We start from the raw sequence: 16,390 nt of genomic DNA, 5'->3' as shown, positions 1-16,390 counted from the left end.
AAAACAAACTTTAAATACAATCAAAGGTGTTTGGAAACTACCAAGGTCTGGATAACCTCTAGGTCATCTACTCTACGTGTCATAAGCCAAACATTCATCTTATCAGTAGACTCCCCCTTACTGGTCATCTAAATTTTTTTTTAGAAATATGAAAATTAGAATCCAAATAATTTGCAAATATACAATGTTTATTTATATAGAAAAATAAAACAATAAAATGTAAACCTCATGCCGTATCTGAGAGAAAGTAGTACGCCCTGTGGTATGAGCTATGCCGTGAGCTCGCCGATTTTTAGCGTTCCTACTTGCAATTTTCTATAACAAGTTCAACAAATGTAAGTATGTAAATATGATTTGTATGTTTACATATCATAAATATAACGTAATTGTATACCTCAGCATCGGAAGTACGCCAATACTCTACAAGTTGTTCCCACTGGCTTGGCACAACGTTCATAGGAACATCATCCTTCAGATTAGGATCAGAGCTTCTAGGCTTGAAATACTTAGCCTTAAGCTTGTTCTTGTGATCCTTCCATATGCTGTTGCAGTTTTTCATGCAGATTGGCTTGTACTCCTCTGGACATATATTCAAATTGTCCTATAAAACACAAAGTTTAAGGCTAAGTATAACACAAATTTGGAATTCGAATTTGTGGACAAAAATATACTTTTACCTTCACATCCTTCCAGATAGCATCAACAATATCATCAGGCACACTGTTCCAGTCAACAAAAGTAAGAGGAACAATGTTACCATTCCGGACAATAATGCCAAGTTGAGTAGTTAACTTGGCCACGTTATCTCCTATTGGGCAGTAATTTCCATCAAATTGTATGTGTAGCTTTTTACCAGTACCCCACTCTTTAATGCCCTTGGCACATCCTCTACCACGCCTAGTCGAGGTCGATGAAGAACTAACATGACCTGCGATATACAATAATAATAAACAATATGCAATGGTAACAACCAAATGCAAATTTAAATAATGTGAATACAAATCATATCAAATAAACCTGATGTGGGCTGTGAAGAAGTCGAAGGGTCTGCAAAATACAATGAGAATAAACAAGTTATATATAATGAGCATAAATAAATGTATGTGTAAATAATTTTCATGCAACTCAAAGCAAATTTAAATACCTGCGGATGGCTCATAAGCTGATGATGATAGCTGCTGTGGTGCCATTGATGGTGGACGCACCGATGGTAGGCGTGGAGGCCGAGTACATGGTAGCTGCTGTGGTGCCACTGATGGTGGTCGATACGGTGGTAATGGCCCCTCAGATGCTGGTGGCACTAATGGCCCCTCCGATGCTGGCCGATGTGATGCCTCCTCTAATGGTGGTGCTACTGATGTCCTGTTATGTAGCACATCAGACATCATGCGCCGGGGATGATCAGGCTTCCTCTTCCTTCCCATAATAATCTTCAAGCAATATAACATTAATTGACATTAGAAACATAGACAATGGTTTGTCATCAACTATAATATGACATGATTTGAACTAATACAATTACAAAGACAAAGTAAATTAAGAAATTGATGATTAACTACAACCTTGGCCTTAATTGAATTACTAATGTTGATTACATATCAGCATATTTGAACATCAACTGTTTCCCCTTCTGCGGCTTCCCTCACCCAACCAACTTCTTCATCACGAAGCATTATATTTTCTTCCAATTGTTGGCTCATGTATGGCTCGATTTGTGGATCAGTTGAACTCATATCAAATAAACCTCTTTGAGACATCTTCACCACGACTTGCCAGTCTGGTTGTAACGGGTCTGCAACATACCAAACTTGCTCTGCTTGGGACGCCAAGATGAAAGGTTCATTGGTAATTCGATCATCTCGGTACAACAAATGATTGAAGTTCACCAACGTGAAATTGAAGACATCTTCTTTCTTTCCGTGAATGTTGTCAATCCAATCACACTTAAACAACACATGTTTCTTCTCATTGGAATATCGAATCTCAACAATATCTGTCAATTGTCCATAATAGTACACAGACCCCAGACGAGGATTCTTGTCTTTTCGACTAGCATAACTTATGGTATCTGCCTTCAAAGCTACACCACAATTTTGTGTGGCTCGACGATCATCCATGGCCTTTACTCGATACCGAAACCCATTCAGTATATACCCGTTGAACCTCCTTGCCAGGTTATGAGGACCATTTGCCAATAGAATAAGCTCTTCAGAAAGTATGACATCAGTAGTCCTTCGCAAAGTTTGGACCTATTTAACACGAAATGTAAAATTTAAAATGTAGATCGACTTAAGTAACTAGAATCTATAGAGTTAAATACATACATGTTCCTTGAACCAAATGTGAAAAGTTTCAAAATGTTCACGCCGAAGTTGATGATCGTCGATACGAGGCATTTTGAGCTTAAGTACTTCAAGGTGTTTGCTGTGTAGATTGAAATTTTAGCCATACAAAAATTTTAGTTGAAAATTCAATAAACATAATAAAATATTGAGTGAGTGACTTAACCTACTTTATGAATGGTTGAACCGCGCTTGTATTGCATAAGATGTACCGATGAGCTTGTACCCAAGAAGTATTATCAAGATAAAAGCTTGTGTTTTCACCAGTAGCATGACCCAAATTATCAGCACCACTATAGTTCCTCACGGGTCGACTAGATTTGGTTTCCACATCACTGAGATATTGTGCACAAAAATTCATGCATTCTTCCATAAGATATCCTTTAGCAATTGATCCTTCAGGACGAGCTCTATTACGCACGTATTGCTTCAAAGTAAGAAGATACCTCTCAATTGGATACATCCATCGAAACTGAATCGCTCCACCCAATAACGCTTCATCAGCTAGATGTATAGGCAAGTGCTCCATTATATCAAAAAAACTCGGAGGAAATATTTTCTCTAGATGACAAAGTGTTACAGCGATACGATCTTTAATATATTGCAAATCCGTCGCACGATTCACTTTCGAACACAATTGTCTAAAGAAATTGCTCAATTCAATCAAGGGTTCAATTACATTCTTCGGTAACGATCTGCGAATAGCCAATGGAATAAGTTGTTGCATCAGAATATGACTATCGTGGCTCTTAAGACCCCCAATGCTTCTATCATGTAAGCGCACACGACGTGATATATTGGATGAATACCCGTCGGGAACTCTTACTTCCTTCAACACTTTCAAGAACAAATCTTTCTCATCCTTGGTCATCGTGAATTGTGCTGGTGGTAAATAGGCTTTATTCGACCCTCTTAACTGCAAATGTAGGGGTTTTCTAATATTCATATCTTGTAAATCACGCCGAGCATTAACACTATCCTTCGATTTTCCTGCAACCCCTAATATTGTCCACAACACATTGTCACAAACATTCTTCTCTATATGCATCACATCGAGGTTGTGTCTTATTAGATTGTGCTCCCAATATGGCAATTCATAAAAGATACTCTTTTTCTTCCAACTATGGGTGCGATGTCCAGCTTTCTCCTTCTCTACCTGTCTCATATGCCTCTCCTTAAGGTCATCCCTATTGTATTGGGTTAAAATACCCTCAGATTCTAATTGTAGCAACATCTCAGTTCCAGACAACAATTTTGGTTTGAGTCTGACTTCCCGACTACCATCAAATGATACTTTATCCTTCCGGAATTTATGGCCAGTAGGTAAAAATCTGCGATGACCCAAGTATGATTGTTTCCTACTATGCTTCAACCAACACGATGTAGTTTCCTTATTGCAACAAGGACATGCATATTCTCCTTTAGTGCTCCATCCTGACAAGTTTGCGTATGCAGGAAAATCACTAATTGTCCACAGTAAAGCTGCATGCATTTGAAACATTTGATTTGTTGATGCATCAAATGTTGACACACCCTCATTCCATAGTTCTTTCAACTCCTCAATCAACGGTTGCATATAAACATCAATCTTGTCACCAGGTCCTTTCGGGCCGTCAATAAGCACAGATAAAATTAGAAATGGTTGCTTCATGCACATCTATGGCGGCAAGTTGTATGGAATGAGCACAACAGGCCAAGTGCTATGAACTATGTTCATCGTCCTGAATGGGTTAAAACCATCAGATGCTAAGCCAAGCCTTACACTTCGGCAATCATTACTAAAGTCAATATTCCGACGGTCAAAATCTTTCCATGCAAGGGAGTCAGCAGGATGCCTGAAGACACCATCATCAGTTCGTTCCTCTGCATGCCATCTCATTAACTTGGCCGTCTTGGATGACATAAACAACCTCTGCAACCTTGACTTTAAAGGAAAATACCTCATCTGTTTTGCAGCTACTTGTTTGCCACCTGTGTTAGGACCATTTGAACCACCATCACCATTTGATTTCCATCTAGAACTGTTGCATATGACACATTTATCAAGATTGGCGTCCTCGTTTCGAAACAACATGCAACTGTTGGGACATGCATCCCACGTCTCATACGTGAAGCCCAAATCTGTTGTGACCTTTTGAGCTTTATAATATGAGTCCGGGAGTTTCACACCCAACGGAAACGCCTCATTCAATAACTCAAGCAACATGTCAACAGACTTGTCCGTCCACTGATTAAGCACCTTCAAATGTAGAAGTCGAACAATGAATGACAAAGATGTGAACTTCTGACAACCCGGATACAATTCACTTTGTGCATCTTGAAGAAGTTTGAAATACTTTGCAGTCTCTGCATTTGGACCGAGCTGGGGTTCAGATGCACGGGGATCAGGCCCCTGTGGTTCATCACCCTCAACACTTGTACCGACATGTGGATTTCCCATAGCCCCTTGTATCATTCCAATCATATCATCTCCAATGTCTAAATTAGCTAATGTTTCATTCTCTCGATTACTATGCAGAGATATGTAAGATTCCCCATGATTAATCCAATGTTTGTATTTTTTAAAAAAACCATTCAAAATCAGATGCTCCCGTACACCATCTCGTACAAAATAGTATCGATTCTCACACTTCCTACATGGACAACTGATCATCGAACCTTCAACCCTATTGGTGTAGGCAAACACAAGGAATTCATCAATCCCATTAATGTATTCACTCGACATCCTATTTGGCAAATCAATCCAACTCTTATCCATCATCTGTACACATCCACAAGAATATCTCACCAAAGTAACTCTAAATATAATACCTACACATAAATATTCACTCGACATCCTATTTGGCAAATTAACGAAATGTCTAAAATTCCTATTTAAGAGCATATGATTTGGAAAAAATAAAAAAATAAAAAACTTGAAGGATTGAATGGTAAAATTGATAATTTATGGATGAAATAGAAAAAAAAAATTGATAATTTAAACTTAAAGGATTAGAGCATATGATTAGAGCATATGATTTTGACAAACTATTTCTAATTAGAGCATATGATTTTGACAAACTATTTCTAATTAGACAAACTATATATATATGCATATAATTTTTACTGATTTTGACAAACTATTTCTAATTAGAGCATATGATTTGGAAAAAATAAAAAACTTGAAGGATTGAATGGTAAAATTGATAATTTATGGATGAAATAGAAAAAAAAAATGATAATTTAAACTTAAAGGATTAGAGCATATGATTAGAGCATATGATTTTGACAAACTATTTCTAATTAGAGCATATGATTTTGACAAACTATTTCTAATTAGACAAACTATATATATATGCATATAATTTTTACTGATTTTGACAAACTATTTCTAATTAGAGCATATGATTTGGAAAAAATAAAAAAATAAAAAACTTGAACGATTGAATGGTAAAATTGATAATTTATGGATGAAATAGAAAAAAAAAATGATAATTTAAACTTAAAGGATTAGAGCATATGATTAGAGCATATGATTTTGACAAACTATTTCTAATTAGAGCATATGATTTTGACAAACTATTTCTAATTAGACAAACTATATATATATGCATATAATTTTTACTGATTTTGACAAACTATTTCTAATTAGAGCATATGATTTGGAAAAAATAAAAAACTAAAAAACTTGAACGATTGAATGGTAAAATTGATAATTTATGGATGAAATAGAAAAAAAAAATGATAATAGTTGAAGAGATATAAATGAAAACAACCATAAAAATAATTAAAAAAACTTAAAAACACTAATTGATAATAATTGATAATAATTGATAAATGTTGATAATAATTAAAAAATAAACAGTTTTATATATATATATATATATATATATACATATATATAGACAGATTTATTAATAACCATGAGACAAATCTGTTATATATAGACAGATTTCAGATTTATATACATATATATAGACAGATTTATTAATTAAAGTATGTTCTTAATTAAAGTATGTTATTAATAAACAGATTTATATACATATATATAGACAGATTTATATATATATATATAGACAGATTTATATATATATATAACAGATTTTTATATATAGATTTCAGATAAACAGATTTATATATATATATAGACAGATTTCAGATTTATATATATATATATATATATATAGATTTATATACATTTCAGATTTATATATAGATTTATATACATTTCAGATTTATATATATATATAGATTTATATACATTTCAGATTTATATATATATATATATATAGATTTATATACATTGCATATATATATATAGACAGATTCATATATATATACACAGACCGAGAGAGAGAGAGAGAGAGAGAGCATACGCAGAGGGAGAGAGGGTCGTCGCCGGAGCACCACTCTTGTCGCCGGAGCCGGAGCCGCCGCACCACCGCTGTCTTCCTCGTAGGCCGTTTGGGAAATTTGGGGGTGAAGTTAGGGATTTGGTGAGGAGGATCGAGCGGGAGGCAGAAGGAAAAAGGAGGGTTTTTTTTTTGGACTTTTTGCGACGGTATGATGTACACCGTCGCAAATAGAACGAAAAACGGTGCCGTTTGCATTAATCCTTTTTTGCGACGGAAATTTGCCGTCGCAAATGATATATGCCGTCTCAAAAAAAAGGTTTTTTGCGACGGTTTTACTTACCGTCGCTAATACTTCCCCATTTCCGACGCCTCCGCTTAGTTTCATTACCGACGGGTCAGTACCGTCGCTAAAGGCTATTATTTGCGACAGTAGAAGTTACCGTCGCAAAAAACGGTTTTTTGCGACGGGGGGCGCGGCGTCGCTAAAAACCCCGTCTTGTTTGCTATATTTTCCTGTAGTGCATGTATAAAAATGTGAATTCAACGAAGTAAAGAAACACAAAATTGAACCGATGATACATATAAAATTTAAAAGTGATGGGGCGAGCCTGGTTTAGAATCTTGCGCAAGTGAGTTGCGAACCCTAACATGGCACGGGAAGGTATTTCGGCTCTTATTGGTGTAGACAATATAAGGTTGGTGGTGCGGGTGTCACAACATAGACCGTTCCCTTGGGACAGACTGTGATGCCACGACTCGGGTACGTAACCCTGGTGCGTGGGCATCATTGGTAGTGACAGTAAGTAATATTTGAATATTTGACCAAGGGAGAGTCAGAATTTCCCGTGGCCATTGCTTAGCGGTTGAGTGGAAATAGTGCTCCGCGGGGAGTTACTTAAACCTACCTGCTAAACTAAATCTATGTGAATTTAGAAAGAAAGGTTGGCATTTTTCCTTACTATGAAATACTGGTTCCGCTTGCCATTATTTTTATTGTCTATTGTTAATATTTCAACCAATCGCATTCCGGTTATATTTGTTAAATGTTGCTTGTTATTTTGTTATTACACAATATTTATTATTTGTGAATATTATTATCGGGGTAGGTATTTTCAGGTTGTAGTATCTTATTGAGCTCGTCACTGATTGACATTCGCATTGCCCTGGGTTTTTATGCTAGGTATCGAAGAAACCGAAGGAAGTGCCGAGGCCTTGCAAGGCGACATTCAGCCTTGGTTAGCTTGAAGAATGCCCAAGATTCCATGAACCATTTTCCTAGTTTTATTTTTTATATTTGTGTTTTTTTTATTTATTTTAAGACTAAGTTTTAAGTTTATTTGGAATTGTAACTTAAGAACTTTTAATTTATGGGATGTTAGTTATTAGATTTTGATAAACTTGGTGGCAACATTAAGTAAGAGTTCTTAATTAAGAAAATTAAATTTTAAATTGTAAATCTTATTATGATGTCCTTAAATTTTGGGGTGTCACAGGCACAATCCAATGGAGACCGAATTTAGAAATGAGAGTTCTTTTGATTTTTCTACTTATTCCCAACCGCCTCCACAGAATTGACATGGGGATCCACTTTGTAGTTTTTGTTTTGTGAATTGAAATTGAAGGTTTTCAAAATTTTGTTTGAATGATTTAGAAAGATTTTCGGATATTTGACAGGGGATTTTAAAGTTTGAATGCCTCATATTTATTTATTTATTTATTTATTTATTTATTATTATTATTATTATTATTATTTTTACAGATGTTGGATGTGAATTGTATATATTTTGGCCTTAAGGTGGTTTTTTTTTTTTTTAATTTTTGTATACAGCTATTTTTTCTTTTAAGTTTCATTTTTTTTTTTTTTGCTTATGGTTTGATAAATTGATTTGTTCAATTACAATTTTTTTCCCTTTCAATTTCACGTTTGATGCATTAATTTAAGCCAGTTTTAAAAAAGTAAAAACATGTATGATTTGTTTGATTTTAATTTTAAAATTAATTTTTAAAAAATACAATTTAGTTTGATAAATTAATTATTTTGTTATAATAAAATAAGAATTAATGGAACTCTTATATATATTAAAAAATAAAAAATAAAAAATAAACTAACTTTTCTATTCTAACACAGACACTTTTTGCTTGGAGTATAGAAAACAGCGGCACCATAGAGTTAATGAAACCTTACATTAATTACACTTATAATTACACTATTGATTCACAATTTTTCCGTACATATTCAACGAAAAAATTAACTGACAAACAAATATGTCGTACAGTAATTTATGGGTCTTGCTGTGTGTTCAAAATAATTTTTTTTGTATAGGAAAATTTATTTGTAATGACATGACAATACAAAAATCTCCGGTTCCATTACTTGGTCAAGTTAAACAAGGTTTAACAAAGACTTGCAACAGTCGGTAAGAAAGGAAGACATAATTAAGGGCAAGAGTTTTCTAAAACTTTGAAGACTAAGGACCGCCTTGACTTTATTGTGCCAAGGCGAAGTTCAAAATTGGAGTCTTTATACATAATTACAAAAAATAAAAATATGTAGCTTTTTTTTATATTTTTTTTATCAACACAAAATTTGCTTGCGTGTATAAATACTAAAATTATTAATTTTTTACCTAGGCTATGCCCGAAAATTATTTAAAATATTAAGTAATAAATCCAATTTGAAAAAAAAAAAGTTCAATGAAATTTTATTTTTAAACTAATATTATAATAATGTAATGTTTGGTTTATTGAAATAAAATTGAATAAAATGGCATGGTCATTTTTCATCCTCTCTATAGAATGACTATTCTCTCACAATGATGATTTTATATGTAAATTTTTTTATCATTTTTAAGTGAACGAAATGTTAAAATAAACATTATGATATAATGATTATTTTATTTCAACCACTCAAACTAAACATATAAACTAAATCATTCGAAGGCCCTAATTTTTACACAGAATTAAGGGTCCCAAGACAACCGGCTTAGTCGCTTGCCTCAGGGCCGGCCCTGTGAAGACTCCAAGGGTGACAAGAAGTAGAAAAAGGTGATAAATATGAGAAATTTGAGCTGAATGACATTTAACTAAAATTAAGGTCATTGTCTCTGCCTGCTGCAGGCCACCATGAGAAAAACATTCCATTCAAGTTTTCTAACAATTTGCAACAGTGAGATACATAATATAAAAAAATAAAAACAAAAATAAGATTAAATTTATTATGTGGATGATACTACAACCAATGCATGATACGCCTTTATGTTTTATAGTCTTTAACACTTATATTTCAGTTAAATTTAACCAGATTTAACAAAGAATGTAATATGCCTATTTCTATTAAATAAAACTGATAAAAAAAATATTGTAATTATTAAACTCAATATAAGTTATAATAAAATGCCTAAAAGACCCTTTCTCAGTGAGTTTAATAGCTTAAATAGTATTTTTCTGTTAATTTTACTTAACAAAAATAGTAGAAGACTTAGATAGATAACAAAGTGAAAGACAAGAATTTAAATTGATAAAATTTTAAATTAAGGATTTATTTTATTATAAGATTCAAACTCTTAGGTTTTTTTTTTTTTTCAAATTATTTTCCCTTAATTTTTCTATCCAATGTTATTTTTCAAAGGAATCTATATCTATATATTAAGGAAAATTAGATTTCTAATGAGAAAAGTCTTGTGAAACTCAAAACCCTCATACTATTTTTCTAGAATTCTTATTTTTTAAATAATTAAAAAATCTTCTTTTGGCTAACTTTCATTGAATCATTATAAAAAAAAATGTATATATTATGCATTGATTTATACATTGCAAAAAGAAAATTAATCCATTTAAAATTTTAAAATTAAAATTTTGAAAAGGAAAGTTAACTAAATAGTTTCAAAATTTAAATTTTTATACCACTAAAATATAGGAATCAATTCACATCTTTCATAAATTTTTTCTCTTGATGTTTAATTTTTTAAATAATTAAAAATTTTCTATTTGCTAACTTTTATTGAATCATTTAAAAAAAAATTCTTATTATGCCTTGATTTACACATTTCAAAAGAAAAGTTAATTAATCAATTTAAAATTTAAAATTTAGAAATTTGAAAAGGAAACTTAACTAATCAGGTTTAAATTTAAATTTTTGTATCACTAAAATATAGGAATCAATTCACATCTTCCATAGATTTTTTCTCTTCATGTTTAATTTTTTAAATAATTAAAAAAATTTCTATTGGCTAGCATTTGTTGAATCATTTGGAAAAAAAAAATCTTATTAAGTTAATTAATTCATTTAAAAATTTAAATTTAAAAATTTGAAAAGGAATTAACTAATCATTTTTAAAATTTAAATTCTTTTACCATTAAAATATACGAATCAATTCACATCTTTTATAGATTTTTCTTTTGATATTTAATTTTTTAAGTAATTAAAAAACTTATTTTTTATTGATTGATAAAATGAACCGTAAAAATTAAGATTATATATGTATATATATATATTTTATGACATTGAGTTATTAAAATATGATGTATTATTGACTTAAACCAAGAATTGTTGAAAAAAATAATCGACTAGGATTAGATTTTCTAGGCTCATTTTTAATATTCAATCCAATATTGAAACTCCTAAATTAGCTCATATCGGTCACGAACCAATAGAAGCAATTTTCAATGATTAGGTGAGGGTCATATTGAAATAAATATTGAGTGGAATAGCTTTTACGTCACTTTTAATATTTAGTCCAACACCACAAGTCAATATTAATCCGTTTTCACGTAAAAACTTTGACATAAGACAATTTATAATTTTGAGTAAACAAATTTTTAGGCTTTGCAAAATAAGAAAAATCAGCCTCCGTTTGGCAAGAAAAAGCCCAGGCTTTTTTGGCTAAAATAGCCACAAAAAACAAAATAGGCTATTTTAGCCACAAAAAACAAAACATCAAATCCAACCCATAATCATTACAATCCTCTCTCACAAAAAAAGTCAAAAAAGCCAAAAAGCCAAAAAGCCCTTCCCAAACCAGGCTAAAATAGCCCAGACTAAAATAGCCAAAAAGCCAACCCACTTCCCAAACGGAGGCTCAGTATATAAACAAATATAATTTACTGTTATCATATGTTAAATTAAAATTATGAAACTTATAAATTGAAATGTATTTATATTTTATCATAAATATAATTTTTTAATTTATTCTTTAATTTTTACCAATTAAATTATGACATGCAGTTTTTTTTTATTTTATTTTATTAAGAACTTAAAAACACACAATTAATGATATCTGAATAAAAAATTTCTCTTATGTGTAACTCTGAGAAAATTAATAAAATTTAATTAATTATAAATCATTTTTACTACATATTTTTAATAAATTTTATATTATTATTTTAATTAAAAAAATAATTTTTAATTATTTATTTATACACCGTGCATAGTGCGGGTAATATATTAGTATATATTAAGGGAAAAAGGGGTTTTCAACCACTAGAGTTGTGGTAGTTATAAATCCTCAAACTAAAAATTTTATGATTTTTTAATTTTTAAATAATAAAAAAAATTTCTATTGGTTAAACTCTCATTTAAACATAATAATAAAATTCTAACAAATTATGACTTTTAAAAGGAAAGTATGCTCAACTATTTCAAAATTTAAATTTGTGTGTCACTATATAAGGAAGCAATTCACTAAAATTTAATTATTTTTTTATTTTTAAAAAAAATCTATTTGTTAACTCTAATTTAACCATAACAATTAAATTCTACTTATTTCATAAATTACGACTTTAAAAAAGAAAGTACACACAATTATTTCAAAATTTAAATTTTTGTGCTACTAATATGGAAGGAATTCACTAAAATCTAATTATAATCATCAAAAATGTAACGCTCCTAAAATATTAACACTAAAATTAAATGGAATAGGCAACCCAACATGCAATTTTACCTTGATGTACCAACTCCTTCAATTAGTATTTCATTTTAGGGTAAGAGTTTACAAAAGAAGTGTGCACATGCAATATATATTCACTCTTTTAAAAGATGAATCTATAGCATGTGCGACTATATAGGGAAGAAAAAGAAGTGAACAAATAAGTAAATGCCTTGAGGCTAGTTCCAAGGTTTAAGTCTGATTAAACAAAAAGGTTAACAACCCAACACATAAAGCCCTTGGCTTACATTAACATCACACAAAAAGAAGAGTTTGCTGCTCTCAACACTTTTGCACACTTCAACTAGGTGGAATCACTACATTATTTCCTGAACAATTCCACTAACAGTGAGCACAAAACCCAATAAAGATATCTTCACAAGGTATGTATATATATATTTTAAGCAATCTCGTAAGCTTTGTAAATATAGTGCCATTGACATGATCAAATGTCAAATGTTTACATTCTTTTAAAAATTTATGCACTATCTCAAAAACCAAGAGTTAAACAGTGGGGTAGTAAATAGGACTCCGGTAATTCTCTAAGGCTAGTGTCCACAAGTAGACATATCAAGCATTACCAAAATCCTACCTTACCGGCTACTAACCAGAGGGCTTAGGTACCCACACGTGCGTGTTTCTAGTCTTACACCAAGGACACTCAAGGCAACTTAATTTCCAATTTACACATTTAACTGGACTTACCAAACGTATTAATCCCAAAATGTCTTCATCAACAACAATTGTCTTTGTCAAAATCAGGGATTTGTTTCAAAGTTATGATCACAGGTGAACAAAGTTCAAAATAATGCAAATGAATCAATGAGAATAGGCTATATATAATTATCTCCTTTACACAATATTACCAACATCTCTCACATTTGTTCAAGTATAATTTCCAGAATTCAAAATTTTCAAAATCATAGCAAAATACAAATCCATGTAACATATGAGATTCCCACCTATTCACAATTAATATCCATCATTTAATTTTCTAATGTGCCAACATGCACATCCCATGTTTCCATAATTGTTCAACCAAACTTTTCATTTCCTTTCATGCATGCCTCAATAATGTAATAACCCAAAAAGTTTTCTTCATATTCTCAAGAGATTTATCATCAATTTTACAAATATCACATCAATTTCACTTTTTCCCAAAATTTTCCAAAAGCTAGCGTTTTTATCAAAAAAGGTGTTCCCCCTCCCCCCCTATTTATAAAACACTACAAACAATATCCCCAAATAGTTTGAAGTATACCCAAAATAATTTGTCTTGGACCAAATCATGATGAAGAATACATTTTCCCTAATATTTTCTAAATTCAACATCTAAAGGTCAATCTACACTAGGAAACATAGTGAGAAGGACAAGATATGCCAAAAACCATATATATAACTCAAAGAACATCCCTACCTTAAGACCTTGAGAAGAAATGGTGGAATTTCTGAAACCAACGGTGCTAAAATCCAATCTCCACTATACACCATGTAGCCCTTGACGAGCTCTTCAAAATTAATAAAGGCTCCAAGGTTGAAATATCAATGGGTAGAGAGATCAAGGAGTAAATGAAGTGGGTTGGAGGGTTTCTAGAGAGAGATGAGAGAAAAGAAAATGAGAGTTAATGTAAAGAGAGTATGAAGTGAAGTGAAAAGTGATGGAAAAGTGTGTAAGGCTTAACTTTTGAAGTAATTTGACTCAATTTTTCAGAGCTGATAGATGATAGATTGCTCGAGTGACGAATCGTGCGCTCGAGCAAACAACCCAAATTTGAAATACTGCTCGAGAGATGAAACCTATGCTCGAGCCAAGAACACTGATCGAGGCCGAATTGTACAGCATTGAGGCTAGTAATTTGGATCCGTTAACCTTGCTAGTCAAATGGGGTATTTTTTTGTCTGTTTAATGCCAATCGGGTTGGATGCGGTTGGAGCACAAAATGAGTAAAAACACAACATGTTAGGCAAAAAGGACTTCTCGCATGTGTAGAGGACCATTTCCGCACGTGCGGCCCAACCAATGAAGCCAAACAGCTACTGCAAAAAATGCACGTGCGGAGGGTTTTTCCCGCACATACGAAACCTTCTCTACATGTGTGGTGGTATTTCCCATACGTACAGCAGTGCCTTGAAAATTGTGCTCAATCTTTTGAACTTGTTTTGGAAAAACTGGTGATGTAAATGGAAGAAGAAAAGGCTGGATTAGGGTTGTAAAATTTTCCAAAGGATAGGAGGCGCTAGGGTCGGAAGAGAAGGGCTTCAAGCTTCAAGAATATCTCACATGGTGGTTTCCTCTTCCTCTACCTCTTCCCAATCCTCTATGAATGGCTAGTTCTTCTATTCCTAGGGTTTTGATGAAACCGTAGCTAAATAAATAGGGTTTTCTTTTTGATTTTTGATTATATAATGGTTTGAACAAGTTGTATGGTATTCAATAAGTTTTTAAATATATTTTTCATTATTTCTTCAAGTATTCCTCTTTTTGTGATTGTTAAATGCTTTCCATGAAATGATTTTCTGTTTTTTTTATATTCAAGGTATGTGTAGCTTGACTTTTTGTTCTCCTTTTGGATACGACTAGCCCTACAGTTTGGGCTCTCATGGTTCTGAATCTGATTCTAAAAGTGCAATGTGAAATAGATAAACACAAATGAGTCAAAATTCGGCAATTCTTTCGGAAAATCGAATTTTAAATCAAAATGCCAAAAATGGACTACTTTGCCAGATACAAAGTCACTACCTAAATATTTTTAAAAAATTTAGGAAACCCATGACTGGTGCCAAAGGCCACGTGTCCGTCATCACCAAAGTGTCTCGGCTCGGAAACTTAGGTACAAGAGGGGAAGGTCATGAATTAAGCACCCCACTCGCCCAATCAAAGATCGGCCTCTACTAATCATGATGTGATTCTTATTTATATTATATGCTCTTGTTCCGATTATTAGGCTATCTTTATTATGTGTTGCACACAAGCATAGCCTAATTCACAAAAAATGGAACACTTTGATCCCATGTTTGTTTGAATAGGTGTCACTTGAAAAAGCGAGCTCGTATGTGCATTTCATCAAAACATTCCAATTTAAGCAAAAAGCCTACATCCACAAGCATTCGAATAGATATATCACTTCAGCATTTTAGCCTCATGGTAAGCATGCTTTACATGGAAACAATCATACGCATGCAATATGCTAAAATAATAAATGCTTACGCCAATTTTCAAGGCGAGCAAAAAGAGAGAAAATAGTTAGAAAAATGCATGATCCTAACTAATGCAATGTGCCTAATGCAACACATAAAAGATACAATCAATAGGCTCGGCTACTAATGTGGCAAGTGAATCAATTTTTGATAGCATGCGGTTTAAGCACGTTTTCAAGGAAGTATTTAAATGACAATGCTTGTTCGAATGATGAGCCGAACTTTATGCATGCAAGACACATGGATGCTTTATACAAGAAAAATGCTAATTAAAACGTGATGTTCTATTCTATCCATTTTTGGCATGCACATTATTACACATTGGCCCTCGCACAAGAGGGTCCAAATAAATAGCCTAAGCTAAGCTAATTAACTAGCTATTACAAACCAAATGAAATAACGTAACTACACTAGCTAATTATTACAAATTCAAAGGAGTCAACTAATTTAATTAACAAATTAACTATATGCTATGTAAGCACTCGAGCGGAGGTAATGAACCATGCATGCCAATGCGAACATCACCCGGAAACACCTCTGTTTTGCAGCCAGGTGTAGACACCCCATTTTTGACCGTCCATAAGATTTCAAC

At 32.3% G+C, this 16,390-nt stretch overlaps 2 protein-coding genes across 2 annotated transcripts; both read right to left on the bottom strand.

Moving 5' to 3' along the window:
* Positions 1-41: 41 nt before the first annotated feature.
* LOC145793552 (uncharacterized) lies at positions 42-7,175 on the bottom strand. Its single transcript, XM_082876403.1, has 8 exons — positions 6,698-7,175; positions 1,145-1,430; positions 1,018-1,047; positions 854-928; positions 678-720; positions 395-601; positions 226-315; positions 42-128 (listed from the first exon to the last, which is right to left on the bottom strand). The coding sequence occupies exons 1-5, from the start codon at positions 6,929-6,931 to the stop codon at positions 680-682; spliced, it is 666 nt and encodes a 221-aa protein (XP_082732529.1). The 5' UTR covers positions 6,932-7,175; the 3' UTR covers positions 42-128; positions 226-315; positions 395-601; positions 678-679.
* On the bottom strand, positions 1,599-2,396 carry LOC145790793 (uncharacterized). The gene is made up of 2 exons (XM_082869532.1): positions 2,325-2,396; positions 1,599-2,249 (listed from the first exon to the last, which is right to left on the bottom strand). Exons 1-2 carry the CDS (start codon positions 2,394-2,396, stop codon positions 1,599-1,601), a joined length of 723 nt encoding a protein of 240 aa, XP_082725658.1.
* Positions 7,176-16,390: the final 9,215 nt, after the last annotated feature.

The sequence above is a fragment of the Camellia sinensis genome, chromosome 1 (assembly GCF_055761805.1).
Source record: "Camellia sinensis isolate YWXY chromosome 1, ASM5576180v1, whole genome shotgun sequence".
NCBI lineage: Eukaryota > Viridiplantae > Streptophyta > Magnoliopsida > Ericales > Theaceae > Camellia > Camellia sinensis.
This window is presented reverse-complemented; position numbering and strand designations above follow the sequence as displayed.

Excerpts from the sequence above, each read along its gene's own strand:
- LOC145790793 (XM_082869532.1), bottom strand. The coding sequence starts at position 2,396 with ATGCCTCGTATCGACGATCATCAACTTCGGCGTGAACATTTTGAAACT. Across the intron at positions 2,250-2,324 it reads ACATTTGGTTCAAGGAACAT|GTCCAAACTTTGCGAAGGAC; the intron begins GTATGTATTTAA and ends CGTGTTAAATAG.
- LOC145793552 (XM_082876403.1), bottom strand. The coding sequence starts at position 6,931 with ATGCAAACGGCACCGTTTTTCGTTCTATTTGCGACGGTGTACATCATA. Across the intron at positions 1,431-6,697 it reads ACGACCCTCTCTCCCTCTGC|ATTATTATGGGAAGGAAGAG; the intron begins GTATGCTCTCTC and ends TATTGCTTGAAG. Across the intron at positions 721-853 it reads CATTAAAGAGTGGGGTACTG|TGTGCCTGATGATATTGTTG; the intron begins GTAAAAAGCTAC and ends TGACTGGAACAG.